Source organism: Pseudopipra pipra, chromosome 25 (genome assembly GCF_036250125.1).
Source record: "Pseudopipra pipra isolate bDixPip1 chromosome 25, bDixPip1.hap1, whole genome shotgun sequence".
Taxonomy (NCBI): domain Eukaryota; kingdom Metazoa; phylum Chordata; class Aves; order Passeriformes; family Pipridae; genus Pseudopipra; species Pseudopipra pipra.
In genome coordinates, this window is record NC_087573.1 from 6,055,230 (window position 1) to 6,072,158 (window position 16,929).

Sequence of the window (16,929 nt, forward strand, 5' to 3'; positions counted from 1 at the left end):
GACATTCAGGCTGCTCTGACTGGACTCCAACGAGCTGCTCTGTTCAACAGTGCCAGTGCCAGTCCCCCGTGGAACAGGCAGGAGGAGGCTCTGCACGGCTGAGTCCACAGTCCTGTCCAGCTCAGTGTTAATTCTCAGTAAAGCCCTGAGATCTCTGCCTGCCCAACTCTCTGGTGGCCTCGAAGAGTCCTCTGCTCTACCTACATCCCACCAAGGTGGAGCCAGCTGAAGCTGGAGCATTTCCCCCTGGAATTCCAAGAGCTCTGAGTGCACATGCTGCTGCTCCCAGCCCCTGCTGCCCCCCCTCTCCTTCAGGCCTCTCCCACCCTCCCTGCAAACCCCATCCCATGTAAATAAAGTCTAATACAAGTATTAAAAGTCTTCCTACAGGGAAAGCTCAGAGACTCCCTTATTTCTTGGGCTCCTCTGGAAAGATGGAACTTTGCCAAGGGAGGGAGCAGAGATCAGTATCAGGGTCCCCCAGTGATCCCAGTTTTCTCTGACCTCAGGAATGCTGACTGGGGTGCCAGTCAGCCCACAGCAGGGCAGGAAGCACGAGGGCCATGTTTATCCAGAGCTGGGGCACGTTTACAATGGGGGCAGGGAGCCAACCCCGCTGACTCCCGGGGCTGCAGCAGCACAGCTGCTCCATCCCAGCTGCTCCATCCCGCTGGAAATGCCAAAGTTTTCCAGACTATCCCCTCCCAAATGACAGCTTCCCAAGCCAAGGGCTGGGCAGGGACAGGCCTGGATCCAGTCCAGCTCTGCCACCTCCGCTTCGTTCCTCCGGCCACATTCAAAGCTTTCCCCGGAGTTACAACCCTTGCAGGCTTCCCCTCCTCTTTCCCAACAGGATTTCTGCTCCCAACGCCCTGGATTTCCTGCTCCCAGCTGGGGAAGGGGAGGGACTCCGGCCTTGTGGCCTAACAGAGAGGAGGAGGAGGAGGAGGAGGAAGAGGAGGAGGGGGAGGAGGATGGGCTCTGTAACTCAGCCCCAGCGTTTGCCAAGCTCCACGTTCTGCTTTGGGGCTTGCAGGAAGGACAGACACCATCATCCCCTCGGGATGTGAAGGAAGGAGCAGACTTTGGGCTGCCAAGTCAGGAAGGGGGGATTTAGGCTCTGGAGCAAATGAAGAGACAATTCCTCTTCACCATCGACTGTTCTGGGGAGGATTTTCCAGCATGTGGCAGCAAGGAGGTAAGGAAAGATTTCAGGATCATCAGCCCCAGCTGCTCCAGGGTCCAGCTGCTCCCTCGGGCAGGATCCTGCCTCTGCCAGAGGGGATGGGAGACAAGCAGAGGATGGGATTGGAAGAGCTTCCCGGGGGCTCAAAACTGGATCAGACAGATGTGACCCCCTGACTGGGGCACAAACCAAACTGCTAAAGCTGAAAAGGTGCTTCACTTCAAAGCCCTTAAAGCTTAAGTCGTTACAGTAATTTGGTGGGAAAGAGAAAGGCTATTAAACAGCTTCCAGGCAGGGATAATGTGTAATTTAACATCCCTTGTCAACAAAAGCTGGTGGATCTTCCCCCACCTTCCAAACTGAAGGCAGAGTGTGAGGTTTGCTCTGGCAGCAGCCAAGGGGTCCCGAGGCAGCTCCTGCCGTCAGGGGAACAGCTTCTGAACTGAAACAGCACCGAAGGAAGGTGTTAATGTGTCCTGAAACTCCCATTGCAGGGGAAAGGAAGGAGCATGAAGAGCCTGAGGAAGCTGGGAAGAGCCCAGGGGCTGGAGCAGCACATGGAGGGTGGGCTTGGGCAGTGGTGCTTCACTTCTTCCTGGTAAGCACAGAATAAATCCCTCTGAGGCAGAGGGAAAGCCTCAAATCTCACTCAGAGGACAGGACAGGCTGATCCCACCCAGCTTCATCCTTCCCTATGGAATGGCAGCTGCAAACATCCCAGGGATGGACATGAGGGTCCCCAGCCCACAGCCCAGGGCCAAAGGCACCTTGCAAGGATAAAATGACTGTTCTCTACTCAAACACACCCCACTGGGGAGTCCTGTCCCTTCAGAAAGGGTGGGATCCCACCTTGGGCAGGGAGATGGAGCCAGGGGTTGACTGAGAGCAGCACACACACACTTGGGACTCCCTTCTCCACTCAAAGGCACCAGTTCTCCATTCCACAGGATTTAACACCACACAATCTTCCCACCAGTGATGGATCAAGGAATCCCTAAGGCTGGAAAAGATCTTTTAGGTCGTCAAGTCCAACTGTAATGAAGGCACCACCCCCCAAGCTGGGAAAGCTTTCCCCAGTTCCACCCCATCCCAAGTAACTGGCTGCCAATCATTAACCCCCTGCTACCAGGGAGGTGAGAGGGAGTTAAAATTAAGGACACAAAGTGTGTGTCCTTTGCTCCCACGGCAGCACAAGCCTGGGAAACTGCCCTGGATAACATCCATCCTGCTCCTCTCACCCCCTCATCCACTCCCAGGGATCTTCAGCAGTGCCAAGACCCATTTAATTGTTGCTTTAGTATTAAAAAGTAACTCAAAGAGCAAAAATATCCTGGAAGAGTTGGGTTCTAGTGTGATTTTTGTTTCTTTTTCTTAGAAAAGGCAGTTTGTAGAGGGGTTTTTGAGGGTCTGTTAAGACTAAACAGCCACCATGAGCTCACCCTGCTGACAATCCCCAACACCAGCTCAAGTGTCCCATTTGTTTATCATCATAACAAATTACCCACATGAGAAAAGCAAAAGGAAAAGCTTTTCCTCCCTCCCGATCCCCTGTGGCTCCTCACCTCTGTCTGCTCCTGACTCAGGTCAACGTCCTCGTGATGGGGATGCTCAAGACCTTTGGGATTTTCTTTGTGGCTTTCCGAGAGGAGGTGGGGGGCTCCTCGGAGCAGGTCAGCTGGATTGGCTCCATCATGTCCTCCCTGCGCTTCCTAGGAGGTGAGTTGGCATTCCCAAGGACTGGGGCAGTGCTTCAACCCCAGGCACGTTTGCTTTAAGAGCACTGATGATGTCCTGCAGATCCAATTCCCTTCCCAGACTGCTCCAAGCTGGACATGGTTGGTACCCACACGTGACTTCGCAGGGATGTGGTCTAAAGATGGGGTTGTGTGTCATTTAGATGGGATATTGGGAAGGAATCCTTCCCTGGGAAGGTGGTGAGGATGGAATTCCCAGAGAAGCTGTGGCTGCCCACCCCTGGAAGTGTCCAAGGCCAGGCTGGACGGGGCTTGGAGCAATCTGGCCTAGTGGAAGGTGTCCCTGCCCATGGCAGGGGGTGGAATGGGTTGAGCTTCAAGATCCCTTCCGATCCAAAAGATCCTGGGATTCCAGGATTCTGGAGCCCCTCTGCTCTGGAGCCAGGCTGGGAGAGCTGGGAATGTTCCCCTGGAGAAGAGAAGGCTCCAGGGACACCTTGGAGCCCCTTCCAGTGCCTAAAGGGGCTCCAGGAGAGCTGGAGAGGGACTGGGGACAAGGGATGGAGGGACAGGCCACAGGGAATGGCTTCCCACTGCCAGAGGGCAGGGATGGATGGGATGTGGGGAAGGAATTGGCTGTGAGGGTGGGGAGGCCCTGTTATCACCTTCAGCCTGAGCTCTGTCCCTCTCTCCTTTGCAGCCCCTCTCGTGTCCATCGTGTGCCGGGGGCTGGGGGAACGTCCCACCTCCCTCCTCGGGGCCGGGCTGGTGGCCGGGGGGTGCCTGGTCAGCACCCAGGCCACCAGTGTCCCCTTCCTCTGCGTCTCCATGGGACTCCTCCTGGGTGAGCAGCCTCTCACACACCTTTCCCTGGGCACCACGAAGGAATTGGCTCCTTTAGCCTCAAACCTGGGGAAGGGTCTGCAGGGGGAGCAGAGGGCACATGAATTGTTCAGCTGGAGAAGAGGAGACAGGTCAGAGCTCCTGGGGGTCTGCAGCTCCCTCAGAGGGGCAGAACCATCTCTGCTCTGGGGGAGCAGGGACAGCACCCAGGGAATGGCTGGAGCTGTGCCAGGGCAGGCTCAGGTTGGATCTCAGGCAAAGGTTCTCCCCCCAGAGGGTGGTTGGGCACTGAACCCCAGGGAATGGGCACAGCCCCAAGGCTGCCAGAGCTGCAGGAGGGTTTGGACAACGCTCTCAGGGACAGGGTGGGATTGTTGGGGTGTCTGTGCAGAGCCAGGGGTTGGACTGATGATCCCTGGGGGTCCCTTCAACTCAATTATTTTGTGATTCTGTAAACCTCGAGTGGCAAAGCATCCCCAGCTCCTTTCTCTGAGATGTTGTGTGAACCCTCAAAACTCCATGCTCAGGAGAATAAAACAGAGTTTCAACACACTAGACCCAACTAACTCTGATTTTTTTCTGGCTCCAACAAATCCTGGCCTTTTAAAACATCTCACTGAAAGGGCACAGCCTCCAACCCCCCAGACATTTACCACCACACACAAAACCTTGTTCTCCACTGACTCCAAGAGCAGAAATCCCACGTTCAGGGGAAACCCCCCCAGGAACGCTGCATCCCAGAGACTTGGCATGGCATGACTTCAAATTCCAAGAGCTCACGATGCAGTTTGGGCACAGATGTGTTCTTTCTGACCTTCCCCCAGGGCTGGGCTTCTCCTGCCTGTACCAGGCGGCCGCGGTGATGACGGCCAAGCGCTGCCGGGCACGGCTGGGCTTCTCCAACGCCCTGGCCCGTTCTGGGATGGGGCTCACCTTCCTCATGGCACCATTCACCCAGCTCCTCCTTGACTTCTATGGCTGGCAAGGTGAGTGACCTCCTGCTTAGCCGAATTTATCAGCACTGGGAGGGCGTTTGGGGAGAGCTGGGCACGGGAAGAGGCTCCTTTTAAAGATTAAAATTCAACAGCTCTGCCTCTCCTAGGATGGTTTGGGGACATCTTAATGATTAAACACCTAATCACGCATCAAAATCGGCGTCAAAACAGAGACCTGAGAAATCAAACCCAAAAATCCCTCCTTTTACTGTAGTTTCATGCCATCTAAAGGTCCATCACAACTTCTAATGAGGGTAAACAAAACAAGCTCCCAGATCCCAGAGGCAGCTCTGGATTTGTTGTGTACATCAGAGCAGAAAGGACTTCTAGGCAGAAAAACAGGAATAAAACTTCCTCTTTTGTTACCTCCTCCATAAGGAGGGGGCAAAATGCCTTCTCCCTGTGGCAGACTTTCTCCATGTTCAGTGCATGGCCTGTTATAAAAGCTTATTTTCTACTGTACCTTCTTCTCACTCCAAGAATAAAACACCTCCTGTCCTCCCTCAGGAACTCTCCTGATTTTTGGAGGCATCATGTTGAACCTGGTGCCTTCCAGCCTGTTGCTGAGACCCATCAGCACCCGACACTCCTCTGCCAAAACCCAAGACTGTGAGTCCCCAGTGGCACAGAAGGACCCAGAAACTCCTGATGGATGTTTAGATGGAACCACTGACAGGGAATTACACCCTCACAAGGCACAGGAGCTTCCCACCACAGAGAGACTCCTGATGTCCCACGGCAAAGATGTCTCTGATCCCACAAATCCATCTGCTTTGGGAAAGCTGGAGAAACCCACCCCAGGCAGATCCTCACCAGAAACGGCCACCGGGGCCAAGAGAAGCAACAAACCCCTTTCAGCAACCAAAAAAGAAACTTCTCAGCCTCTCCTGGACTTGTCCCCCCTGAAGGATCCCCTTTTCTTCATCTTCACATGGTCTTTTTTGTTCAGCCACTTGGCCTATTTCGTGCCCTTCTTTCACCTGGTGGCAAGAGCCAAGACCCTGGGACTGAGCAGCATGGATGGCTCCTACCTCATCTCAGTGGCTGGTAGGCAAAGGAACCTTTTAAACCCATTTCAGAAGAGAAAACCAACCCAAATTTTGCCAAGAAGTAGTCCCAGATATGTCCTAGAAGGAATCCTGTTGGAGGTTGAGCTCACAGCCCTGACCCCTCTGTATATTCAGAATCCCCTTCTGTGCAGCACAAGATGCTCTCACAGGGTGGGTGGTTCTCCTAACCCAATGTGGATGATTCCCCATCCTCCCTGCTCCCAACAAACCCAATTTTCCAGTAAAAAGGTGCTCTCTGTCCTCCTGGAGCCTTCTCACCACCATCCCTGCCTTGCTTAAACCCGCAACCCACAGAAATCACTCAGAACCCAAAGAGCTCCAGTTTGACCCAGGAGAGAAAAATTCAATATTGTGGAAAAAATCCACCTCCAAGGGGTGATGGAAAAAATCCACATCCAAGGGGTGATGGAAAAAATCCACCTCCACGGGGTGGTGGAAAAAACAACCTAAACTCCCCAAAAAACAATCCCATGCCTGATTATAAACTGGGATTAACATGCTGGGTTAAGAAAGCAGCTCCAATCTCAGTCAGATTCAAGTATTTTATTGTACAAAAATACATTTTCCTTCTACAGAGCTGTGGGATATTTAGCAGTGATGTGCTGTCAAGGGATTTGGGAGAGCCCAGAAATTCAGGTGGTATTTTGAACTAAGAGTAGGAGGGACACAGTGGTGCAAGACACGAGCTGACAGTGAGCTCTCCTCTGATCTTGGGTTCATAAAAATGTAGCGAGAAATGTAAAAAAACAAGTGTCAAAAGTTTGCTGAGCCTTTATAGAAATGCTGGGCAATTGGCTTCTTTAGAAAAATTAAAATCTCATGCACATATTTCTTAATATTCCGCTTTTTCTCCATCTCAGAAAAGGGATCAGACAGCAAGTTTATCTGCCCTGTTTTTACTGAAGGGCATTTCAGAGATTTCTGCTGAGTGCAGAGCCCTTGACTGAATTTTTACTGATTGGTAATAGCTGGGGAAAGGCAAAAACCCCCAAATATCAATTTTACAACAGCCTAAAAACACCTCCCTGTAACTTTTTGGCGTTTCAGCCCTTTGTGGTCGTAGCAGGCAGGTGAAACTGGGACGTGCCACAAGGAAAAAGAGGAAAAACTATCCCCAAAGAAGTGTTTTCTGAGTTTCTGGTGGCTCCTGTTCCCTCAGGCATCACGGAGATGCTGAGCCAGCTGCTCTCGGGCTGGGTGGCCGACCAGAACTGGACCAAGAAGTACCATTTCCACGTGACTTACCTGGTCCTGAGCGGGATCACAAACCTCCTGGGGCCCCTGGCCACGACATTCCCGCTGCTCCTCACCTACACCGTGGCCTTCTCCCTGTGCTGTGGGGGGTTCATGGCTCTGGTGCTCCCGGTGCTGGTGAGTTGTGCTGATCTGCTCCCGATCCCAGAATTGTCTGCAACACACAGGGAGCACTCATGGAAGGATCTGGCTGGAGTGAATCCACAGAGGCCACAGGGATGCTCCAAGGGCTGGAGCCCCTCTGCTTTGGAGCCAGGCTGGGAGAGCTGGGAATGTTCCCCTGGAGAAGAGAAGGCTCCAGGGACACCTTGGAGCCTTTTCCAGGGCCTAAAGGGGCTCCAGGAGAGCTGGAGAGGGACTGGGGACAAGGGATGGAGGGACAGGACACAGGGAATGGCTTCCCACTGCCAGAGGGCAGGGATGGATGGGATATTGGGAAGGAATTCTTCCTGGGAGGGTGGTGAGGGGCTGGGATGGAATTCCCAGAGAAGTTGAAGCTGCTTCATCTCTGGAAGTGTCCATGGCCAAGCTGGATACACTTGGAGCAACCTGGGATGGTGGGAGGTGTCCCTGCCCATGGCACTGGAGGAGCTTTAAGGGCCCTTCCAACCCAAACCATCCCAGGATTCCATGATCAGGATGAGGAGGCATAATTATAATTTGGCATTTCTTTCTAGGAAGGCATTTACAGTTTAAATTTACAGTTTTAAATTTACAGTTTAAAACACCTTCCTCAAAGTCTTATTGTCTGGAAGTCAGAAAAGTACCTCACATCCCAGTAATTTCCATCCTGGCCTTAAGGAGGCGAAGGGATTCCAGGCTGGATCAGACCCACAGGGGGCAAAGTCCTTCCAGAGCTGCAGCTGAAGAGGAAACTCCCCAGGAAAAACATCAGTTAATCTCTTGTGCTTTAAAAACAAATCAATAAATCTCTTCTGTTTACATATTCCCATGAAATCCATCACTAATGATCCATTCTGGTTTACCAACAGGTGGATCTGGTGGGTGTGGAAAAGCTCCACAGCTACCTGGGGTTTGCTGCCTTCTTTGCAGGGATAGCAGCCATTGGAGGACCTCCTCTGGCAGGTAAATACTATATATAATATAATAAATATAATATAATATAATATAATATAATATAATTAATATACTATACTATAATAAATATAATATAGTATAATAAAATATAATATAAATATAATACAATATAATATAAAAATATAATATAAATATTATCTAATATAAATATAATACAATATAATATACTTTATTAGAATATACTATATATATTATACATTCTATATTGTGCACTCTATATTATAAACATTAATATTCTGTATTCTTATACATCTCCAATATTAAATATGCATATATTTTATATATTATTTATACTATATAGTATAATATTACATGTATTTTATATATATATATGCACACACCCCCACCACACACATCCAGTGATAAAGAGTGCTGCTGGTTCACTCTACCACATGGATCCATCCTGGTTTTCTGTTCAAATGGGGGGGGTAAAATCCTATTTCAGGAATGTCTTTCCACACAGGCAACGTTTTGCTGGGGAGTTTGCAAAACCCAACCAGCAGCTTGGGAAATGTGCCCAGTTCAACCCCGACCACAGCAGGATAACGACCCCATTCCCGTGGATTTCCCCCCAGCAGTGTTGGAGTTAACACTGAGTTTGGACTGGGGAGGAGGGAAGGAGAGGCAGGTGAGGCAGGGATGGGCTCAGCAGCATTCCCATAAAACAGAGGCTCTGGAACATCAGGAAAAGCCTCAATAACCTCTCGTTTGGGGACAGACCCCAGAGCTCAGCCCTGAGAGCTGCTGGGCCCAAAGACAGGGAGGATGAAAAGCTTTTCCCCTTCTTCCTCTGCCAGGAAAACAAGGCACTGGGGAGGATCTGGCACATCTCAAGCTCTTAGAAGTGAGTCTCCCAGGAGAGGGACTGGGGACAAGGGATGGAGGGACAGGACACAGGGAATGGCTTCCCAGTGCCAGAGGGTAGGGAGAGATGGGATACTGGGAAGGACATTGAGGGGCTGGAGCAGGTCCAGAGGAGAGCAAGAAGGCTGGGGAAGGGACTGGAGCACAAGTGCTGTGAGGAGAGGCTGAGGGAGCTGGGGCTGTTCAGCCTGGAGAAGAGGAGGCTCAGGGGAGACCTCCTCACTCTCTGCAACTCCCTGACAGGAGGGGGGAGCCGGGGGGGGTTGGTCTCTTTTCCCAGGCAACTCTCAGCAAGACAAGAGGGCTGGGTCTGCAGCTGGGCCAGGGGAGGGGTAGGTTGGAGATTAGGAAGAATTTCTTTGCAGAGAGGGTGCTCAGCCATTGGAATGGGCTGCCCAGGGAGGGGGTGGATTCTCCATCCCTGGAGGTGTTTAAGGACAGACTGGATGTGGCATCAGTGCCATGGGCTGGGAACCACGGTGGGGTTGGATCAAGGGTTGGAGTGGATGATCTCAAAGGTCCCTTCCAACCCAGCTGATTCTGGGATTCTATGAATCCTTCCCTGGGAGTGTGGTGAGGGACTGGAATGGAATTCCCAGAGGATGCTCCATCCCTGCAAGTGTCCAAGGCCAGGCTGGATAAACTTGGAGCCACCTGGGATGGTGGGAGGTGTCCCTGCCCACGGCACTGGAGGAGCTTTAAGGTCCTTCCCAACCAAACCATCATTTGTTGCCTCCTGCCCTCCCAATCTCCAGGCCTGCCAAGGATTCTGGAAATCCCAGCTCAATGGGAAGCTTTAGCAGGGCCAGCACAGGCAAAAATTGATTTTTCTAATCAATATCTCTGGGCTGGTAAAACTCTGCCAGTGGATCCAATTTCGAGCAGCCCAAACATTTTCATTTATATTTTATTTCATGGACAGGGAGCTCCCCCTGTCAGGGGGATGAACTGCCTGGGGAGAGATCTCTGCTGGCACGGGAGGAATTCCCAGCACAGAGCAATCCCTCGGAACTCCCTGAATTCCCAGCACAGAGCAATCCCTCGGAACTCCCTGAATTCCCAGCACAAAGCAATCCCTCGGAACTCCCTGAATTCCCAGCACAGAGCAATCCCTCGGAACTCCCTGAATTCCCAGCACAAAGCAATCCCTCGGAACTCCCTGAATTCCCAGCACAGAGCAATCCCTCGGAACTCCCTGCCCCGGGAAGAGCATGGAAGGAGCTCAATAACTTGGCTGTCTCCTACTGCAGTTTTATTTCCATGCCCTTGCAATGTATTTTCATTAACTGGAAGCCTTTTGCTTCCTGAAGTGCTGCATTTCCGGACTGTGGAAAACAAGGTTTCCAGTAAAAAGCTTTTTTTCCAGCTTTTTCGTGATTTTTCCAGATTTTTAGGATATCTGGCTTAATGCTGGTGGGATGAAGAAAGGCCAAATAGAGCCAGGAAATAAAACTCTCACTGATCCACCCAGAGGGAAACAACTGAGAGTTCAAGATCCAGGTTATTTATTAATTCATTTGTTAATTTATTGTTCAGTTATTAATTTATCCAAATAAATTCTTCCATTTTCTCATGAAAACTGAATATAACCAGATGCTACTGATGAAGTGTCCAAACCCAGAGTTCAGCATTTGGGGTTTGGTGCTCTGACCTCCCTAAACCTTAAGAATTAGGATTTTATAAAATTCAAGTGCTTTTATGCAGCAAAACCTGACTGATAATGAAAACTGCAAAGGTTAAAATGGTCAAAAATATTAAAATAATCTGATATTATATATAATTTCAAATGTATAATATATAGTATTACATAATGTAACAATATACAATATTATATATTGTTATATTATAGCTACTGTAATATTTTAACAATAATTAAATCTGTCATATACTCTATAAATTATATAATTTATAAGAATATTTATAAAAACAAAACATTTGTAAATATTTATAAAACACAAAAATATAAAAATGTAAATTCATTTTATCACTTTTTATAAAATTATAAAATTTCATTAAGATTTATTAAAATATTTATAACAGTATTATAAAAACTATAAAATATATAAAATATCAGATGTAAAATAAGTGTATTTAAAATTAATAATATTTAAAATATCAGATGTAAAATAAGTGTATTTAAAATTAATAATATTTAAAATATTAGATGTAAAATAAGTGTATTTAAAATTAATAATATTTAAAATATTATTCTATTGCACATTAGAAAGCCCAATGCAAGGAAAGGTGACTTACCTGCAAATCTGTTCAGCCAAAAGCCCAGAGGGAAAAGTCTGGAATCTCCTTTGGAGCTCCCCATCCACCAGCACACTGGAAAAACCCCTCAAATCAAATCAGAAAAACATTATTTTGGCTTGTTTTGTTTCCAGAAGCAGCACAAACCATTAACTCAAAGTGCAGAAGAACTGACTATAACATGATCCAAATTACAGAATACAAATATCACCCGAATTTCAGGATATATTCTGCCTACAACCCCAATTTCAGGACCCAAACTGCAGCCCAGGAAGGCTGGGTGCTGGGGGGGGAGGATGGGCCCCCTCAAACGCTGGGCTGGCATTTTATTGACATTTTACCTTCACCTGCCCACTGCATTTTCCACCTTAGGGCACCAGGACTAATTTTAACCAGCTGATCCCAGCAGGAGCAGTGCCAGGAGTGTTTCACCTGGAGAGCTTTGGAGCCTGGGAGTTACCAGCACTCCTTCCAAAACTGCTGCTCGGCTGGTGTTTGGACACCAGGAGCTTCTAATTCGGTTTGTGGCAGCAGGAAGGATTATTTTTGAATGTAAATATACAGAATACAGAAAATATGTCAAATATATATAATATATAAAATATATAAAACATACCTAATACATATTTTTAATATAACTATATAGGATGTATAAAAGTATATATCTTAATATTAACATATACAATATATAAATATATATATAAAAATATATAATATATAAAATATATAAAATATTAAATATATAAAATGTATATTGAATGTGTAAAATATACGTAATATGTATTTTTAATATAAGTATATAGAATATACTTTTATAAGTATATATTAAATATTACTATTTAAATTAATATTATTAATAATATAATATTAACATTAAATTATAAGTATATATATCATATATAAATATATGATATATAATATATTTATATTATATACTTATATAAAATATACAGATACATGGAAAAATATATAAATATATATTCTATATACAAAATATAGAGAATATATATAATATAGAATATAGATATACATAATATAGACTATCTGAAATATATAATATGTTGAATATATAAATATCAAATATATATTTTAATATAAATATATAGAATATATAAAATTTATGGATACATGAAAATACACATATAAAAAATATATATAAAATATAGAGAATATGTAGAATATATAAAACATATATTTACTGTATGAAATATATAGTATATAAAATATATATATTTCTTATACAAATTGGGGCACAGCCCCTGGAGGTGCTTTAAAGGTGTGATGTGGTGGGAGGTGATGCTGTGCTGCCACTGAGGAGGCAATGCTGGAAAATCCCATTGCTCCTCAATCCCATTGGTCCCAAAAAATCCCCTTCAACCCACAGGAAAATCAAAAAATACTCTGAAGGACATATTAAAAATAAGGATAATTTATCCTTAATTTAAGGAAGGATAAATTACCAATAATTCCAATAAATCTGAGCTCAGCTGGAGCTCTGTCCTGAACAACCCAGAGGGTTGGGTCAGCATCCCGTCTCCTCTCCACATCCCAGAGACTTCCAGGCAGGAAAAGCAGAGCCCACCTTGGAGAATCAACCCCTCGGGGTCACGGAATGTCAGCCAGTCACCGATCCAGCAACACAGGAGCCCCTTCTCCAGCAGCTCCAGCTCCTCCTGTGCCGTGGCTCCCAGAAATTCCTGAAAAAAACCCAGAGAAACTCCCCTGAGAAAGGAATGAGCCAGGAGGAACTGAAAGGGGGGAAGAGCAGCTTCTGCTGCCTTTACAAACCCTTCTGCAGCCGGGAAATCCACGGCGAGGGAACGGCAGCTCCATCTCTGAGCCCCAATTTCACATTCAGGCCCCATTTCTTCCCTTGCCTGGTCATTAAAGCTCCCACACGGCTAAGCCCAGGATCTCAGGGGTGCTTCATGCTCCTTCCCGGGTTTAAGAATCCCAGATTTAGGCCAGACCTGCTGTTTGTGTGAATCCTGGAAGCTCAGGGATGTCCCCAAAGGAATTTCACTTCACCAGAAGCAGGTCTGGCTCAGCTGCTCCCCCACCTCCCATGCCAGACTTGGGAGTGAGTCAGGATCTGATCACGTGCAGCAGCATCTCCCATCCCTCCGGATATTTTAGATTCCACCAGAGGAATTATCCCCCTTTCCAGTGACTGCCCACATTTGCCAGAACTAAACACAACACTTGGAGGTCACTTTAAAAGGTGACCCTCGCAGATTCCTGAGGCTTTATGGAATTCAGCTTTTCCTTTTAAGTCCTCACAAAGCTGCTTTTAAGGAAGTCCACTCCCAGCTCCTGGCCTGGGGTCTCTCATTTAGACAGGCTGAAATAAATTGAGGCTGAAGAAAACTGAATTAAATTGGGGCACAAGAAAAAAGGCTGGAGAAACGAGGGGTTTGCAGCCCAGATGCTGGAAACACCAACACGTGCAAGTCATCCTGTCATTCCATTGGGATCTTCCACCTGCTCAGGCACCCTGCTTTTGGCCCACTTAAACAGGGGAAAAAAAAAAAAATCAGGGCTTAAATTCAATCAAATTAAACCCAATGCCCACAACAAGGATCAAAGCTGGCCCTGGGAAGAGAGACACATTTAGTGCTGACTGGAAATGCTGCCCAGGAAGAGCTCAAATAACTGAGGAATTCTGAAACGAGAACACACAACCTTTGCCTCCCCCCCACCTTTTTCCAGTGAGAGAAATCCCAGAGCTTTAACCCCAGCCTTGTCTCCTCAGGTTGGCTCTACGACTACACCCAGACCTACGTGTGCTCCTTCCTCCTCGCCGGGGCCTGTGCCCTCCTCTCCCCCCTGTCCTTCTGCCTCGAGCCCTGGGCACAGAGAAGGAAGCTCAAACGTCTGAGCCCCCACCCCAGGGCTGGCTGAAGGGGAAAGGCTGGGCTGGAGTTTATCCACAGAGGCAAAGCCATGGCCAGCACGGCCCAGCTGGCCCGGGAATACCAACACAGCAACAGTGGGAACGGGAAGTCCAGAGGAGAGATTCAGTCTGAACATCTGGATATTCCTCCTGATTAGATTCTGGGTCTATATCTGGATATTTCTCCACTTTGTGTATCTGGATATTTCTCCTGATTAGATTATGGTTTTGTATCTGGGTATTTCTCCTGATTAGATTTATTTTGGATATCTGGATATTTCTCCTGATTAGATTCAGTTTTGATATCTGGATATTGCTCCTGATTAGATTATGGTTTTTTATCTAGATATTTCTCCTGATTAGATTTATTTTGGATATCTGGATATTGCTCCTGATTAGATTCAGTTTGATATCTGGATATTGCTCCTGATTAGAATCTGTTTGGATACCTGGATATTTCCCCTGACTAGATTCAGTCTGGATATCTGGATATTGCTCCTGATTAGATTATGGTTTTTTATCTGGGTATTTCTCCTGATTAGATTTATTTTGGATATCTGGATATTGCTCCTGATTAGATTCAGTTTTGATATCTGGATATTTCTCCTGATTAGATTCTGTTTTGATATCTGGATATTGCTCCTGATTAGATTATTGTTTTGTATCTAGATATTTCTCCTGATTAGATTCAGCCTGGATATCTATCTGGATATTGCTCCTGATTAGATTATGGTTTTTTATCTGGTTATTTCTCCTGATTAGATTTATTTTGGATATCTGGATACTGCTCCTGATCAGATTCTGTTTGGATATCTGGGTGTTTCTCCTGATTAGATTCTGTTTGGATACCTGGCTATTTCTCCTCATTAAAGCCACCTGAGAGATTCTCATGTAGTGTCATTTGATGGGCACAACAAGCCCCTTGGACCTGGGTGTCCCTGCCTCTGCTCCTGAGCTGGGCTTTTCCAGAGCCTGGATTCAATCCTGGTGTGTCCATCCAGACAGTTCCAAACCTGAGCCATCCCTTGGCTTCCCGAGCATTCCCAGGAGCAAAGCTGAGTCACCTCTTGGGATGGGGTGGCCAAGGAGCTCCCAAGGCCAAAGCACAGAGAGATCTCAGCTCCTTCTGCTCAGACACAATGAGCCGTGGGGAGGGATCCCAGGACAGGGAATAAGGCTGATACTTCCATGAGGATCCAGACAAAGCTGCTCCACAGAGCCCTCTTTTCCTGCAGGAAGGACAAGGCAGTTCCATCTCCCAGCATCTGTTATTTCCCACAGCATGGATGACCTGGAGGCAAAACCAGTCCAATTAAACCAGAACCAAAACACAGCAAAGTCAGAGACCAAACCCCACCTCCTCTGCCCTTCCCAACCCCCCAGAGATTCCCTGGATTCCATGTGCACACAAAGGCAGCTCCAATGCTGAGCCTGTATTTAACCAGCATCCTAGAAATTTAATTTTGAAGGTCAAGACACAACACAGCTGCTATGACTTTCTTTCTAGTAGTGAAGTTGCAATTTTTTGCATTATTATTGTTTGAAATTATTCTGTCAGCCTGGAATATCATAGGATTCATTCCAGCCATTGGCATTATCCTTCTTTTTTCCTCTCTCTTTTTTTTTTATTATTAAATTGCAAAGAGATTTAATTATCCTTTTTTTCTCACTCTTTTTTTTCTTCATCCCTTTTTTTTAATATTAAAGCATCAAGACAGTTGTTTCCCCAACAGAAACACTCCTTCAAACTGTCAAATGGGTCATTTCAAACCCAAAATTAAGTGGTCTATATTTAATAAAAAGCTATGGAATATTATAAAAGCATAAAGGAATTATTGTCATAGGTAAAAAAAGCTCCTCCATAGATGATGGACCAAATTCAGCAGTTACACAACTACACAGTGGCAGAGAAACTGTGCTGAAACCAGGAAAAATTAAAGGGAATGGGGAATATGCTACAAAATGGTTCGTTTTGTAGCTTCTCCCAGGAATCCACAGGGAGGAAGTGCTTTGGGAATGGTCCTTTTACACTGTAACCCCCATCCTTTTACACCTCAAACCACAAGGTCAAACACTGCATCCAGATGGAGCAGTCAATGTCTGTGTCCAGGACAGGATCTCCAGGGGGACACTTCCCAAGCCACCAGGATTTAAGGAGAAGATTATTATTTAAGAAGAGTTGAAGGCTCTGGGGTTTAGGAAGGGGAGCTGATGCTGTGTAGTTTGGCTCAGCCAATCCTGCACTAATTCAGTCAAGCCCTCCTGCAGCAGAGATGATGATTTTAGTGAAAAAATTGAATCTCCACCTCTAGAAACATTGGAGATCTTCACTCTCCTGCTGAGCAAACCAAACATCACCAGCAGCTCTGGTCTGCTGCTCTAACAGGGGCTATGAGGGATGTTTGGCTTCAGGTTTTCCAATCCCAAACCTTTAAAACCCTCTTATTCTGCACCTCCCTGAGCTCAGCAGAGCTTTTAGTTATTAACAGTGTGAGGCCAAAGCAATGGGGGGACACAGAGCCAACCCACCACATCCTTGCCCCCCTGGCTCTCACCCCACATGACTCCCCAGGCTCTGCTCAATCCCTGGGAATAAAACCTCTCTGCTCAACACCTTCCTCCTTTCAACACAATCCCTGTCAGATTTTCAGCTCTGCCACCACAGAACAACTCACAGTGTCCACCCCTCCCATCCTGTGTGCTCCAACACATGGGCTGCCTCCAAACCTCCAGGTTTTCCAGGAGAGCCCTCCCTGTCCTCTCCATCAGACCAATTCCT

At 46.9% G+C, this 16,929-nt stretch overlaps 1 protein-coding gene and 1 long non-coding RNA gene across 5 annotated transcripts; one reads left to right on the forward strand and one right to left on the reverse strand.

Annotated features, from left to right (window-relative positions):
* Positions 1 to 773: 773 nt before the first annotated feature.
* SLC16A4 (solute carrier family 16 member 4) lies at positions 774 to 15,040 on the forward strand. 4 transcript variants are annotated; one of them, XM_064635716.1, is made up of 9 exons: positions 931 to 1,198; positions 1,681 to 1,784; positions 2,770 to 2,902; positions 3,581 to 3,724; positions 4,548 to 4,709; positions 5,226 to 5,765; positions 6,948 to 7,159; positions 8,035 to 8,128; positions 14,010 to 15,040. In XM_064635716.1, the coding sequence occupies exons 1-9, from the start codon at positions 1,183 to 1,185 to the stop codon at positions 14,156 to 14,158; spliced, it is 1,554 nt and encodes a 517-aa protein (XP_064491786.1). In that variant the 5' UTR covers positions 931 to 1,182; the 3' UTR covers positions 14,159 to 15,040. The 4 variants fall into 4 exon arrangements, with proteins under 4 accessions (XP_064491787.1, XP_064491785.1, XP_064491788.1 ...); XM_064635718.1 differs by lacking the exon at positions 3,581 to 3,724 and having other exon boundaries at positions 807 to 1,198; XM_064635715.1 differs by lacking the exons at positions 8,035 to 8,128; positions 14,010 to 15,040 and having other exon boundaries at positions 782 to 1,198; positions 6,948 to 7,727.
* LOC135402500 (uncharacterized) lies at positions 6,317 to 8,056 on the reverse strand. The gene is made up of 2 exons (XR_010425142.1): positions 7,810 to 8,056; positions 6,317 to 7,196 (listed from the first exon to the last, which is right to left on the reverse strand). It is a non-coding gene; the product is annotated as an uncharacterized LOC135402500 (long non-coding RNA).
* Positions 15,041 to 16,929: the final 1,889 nt, after the last annotated feature.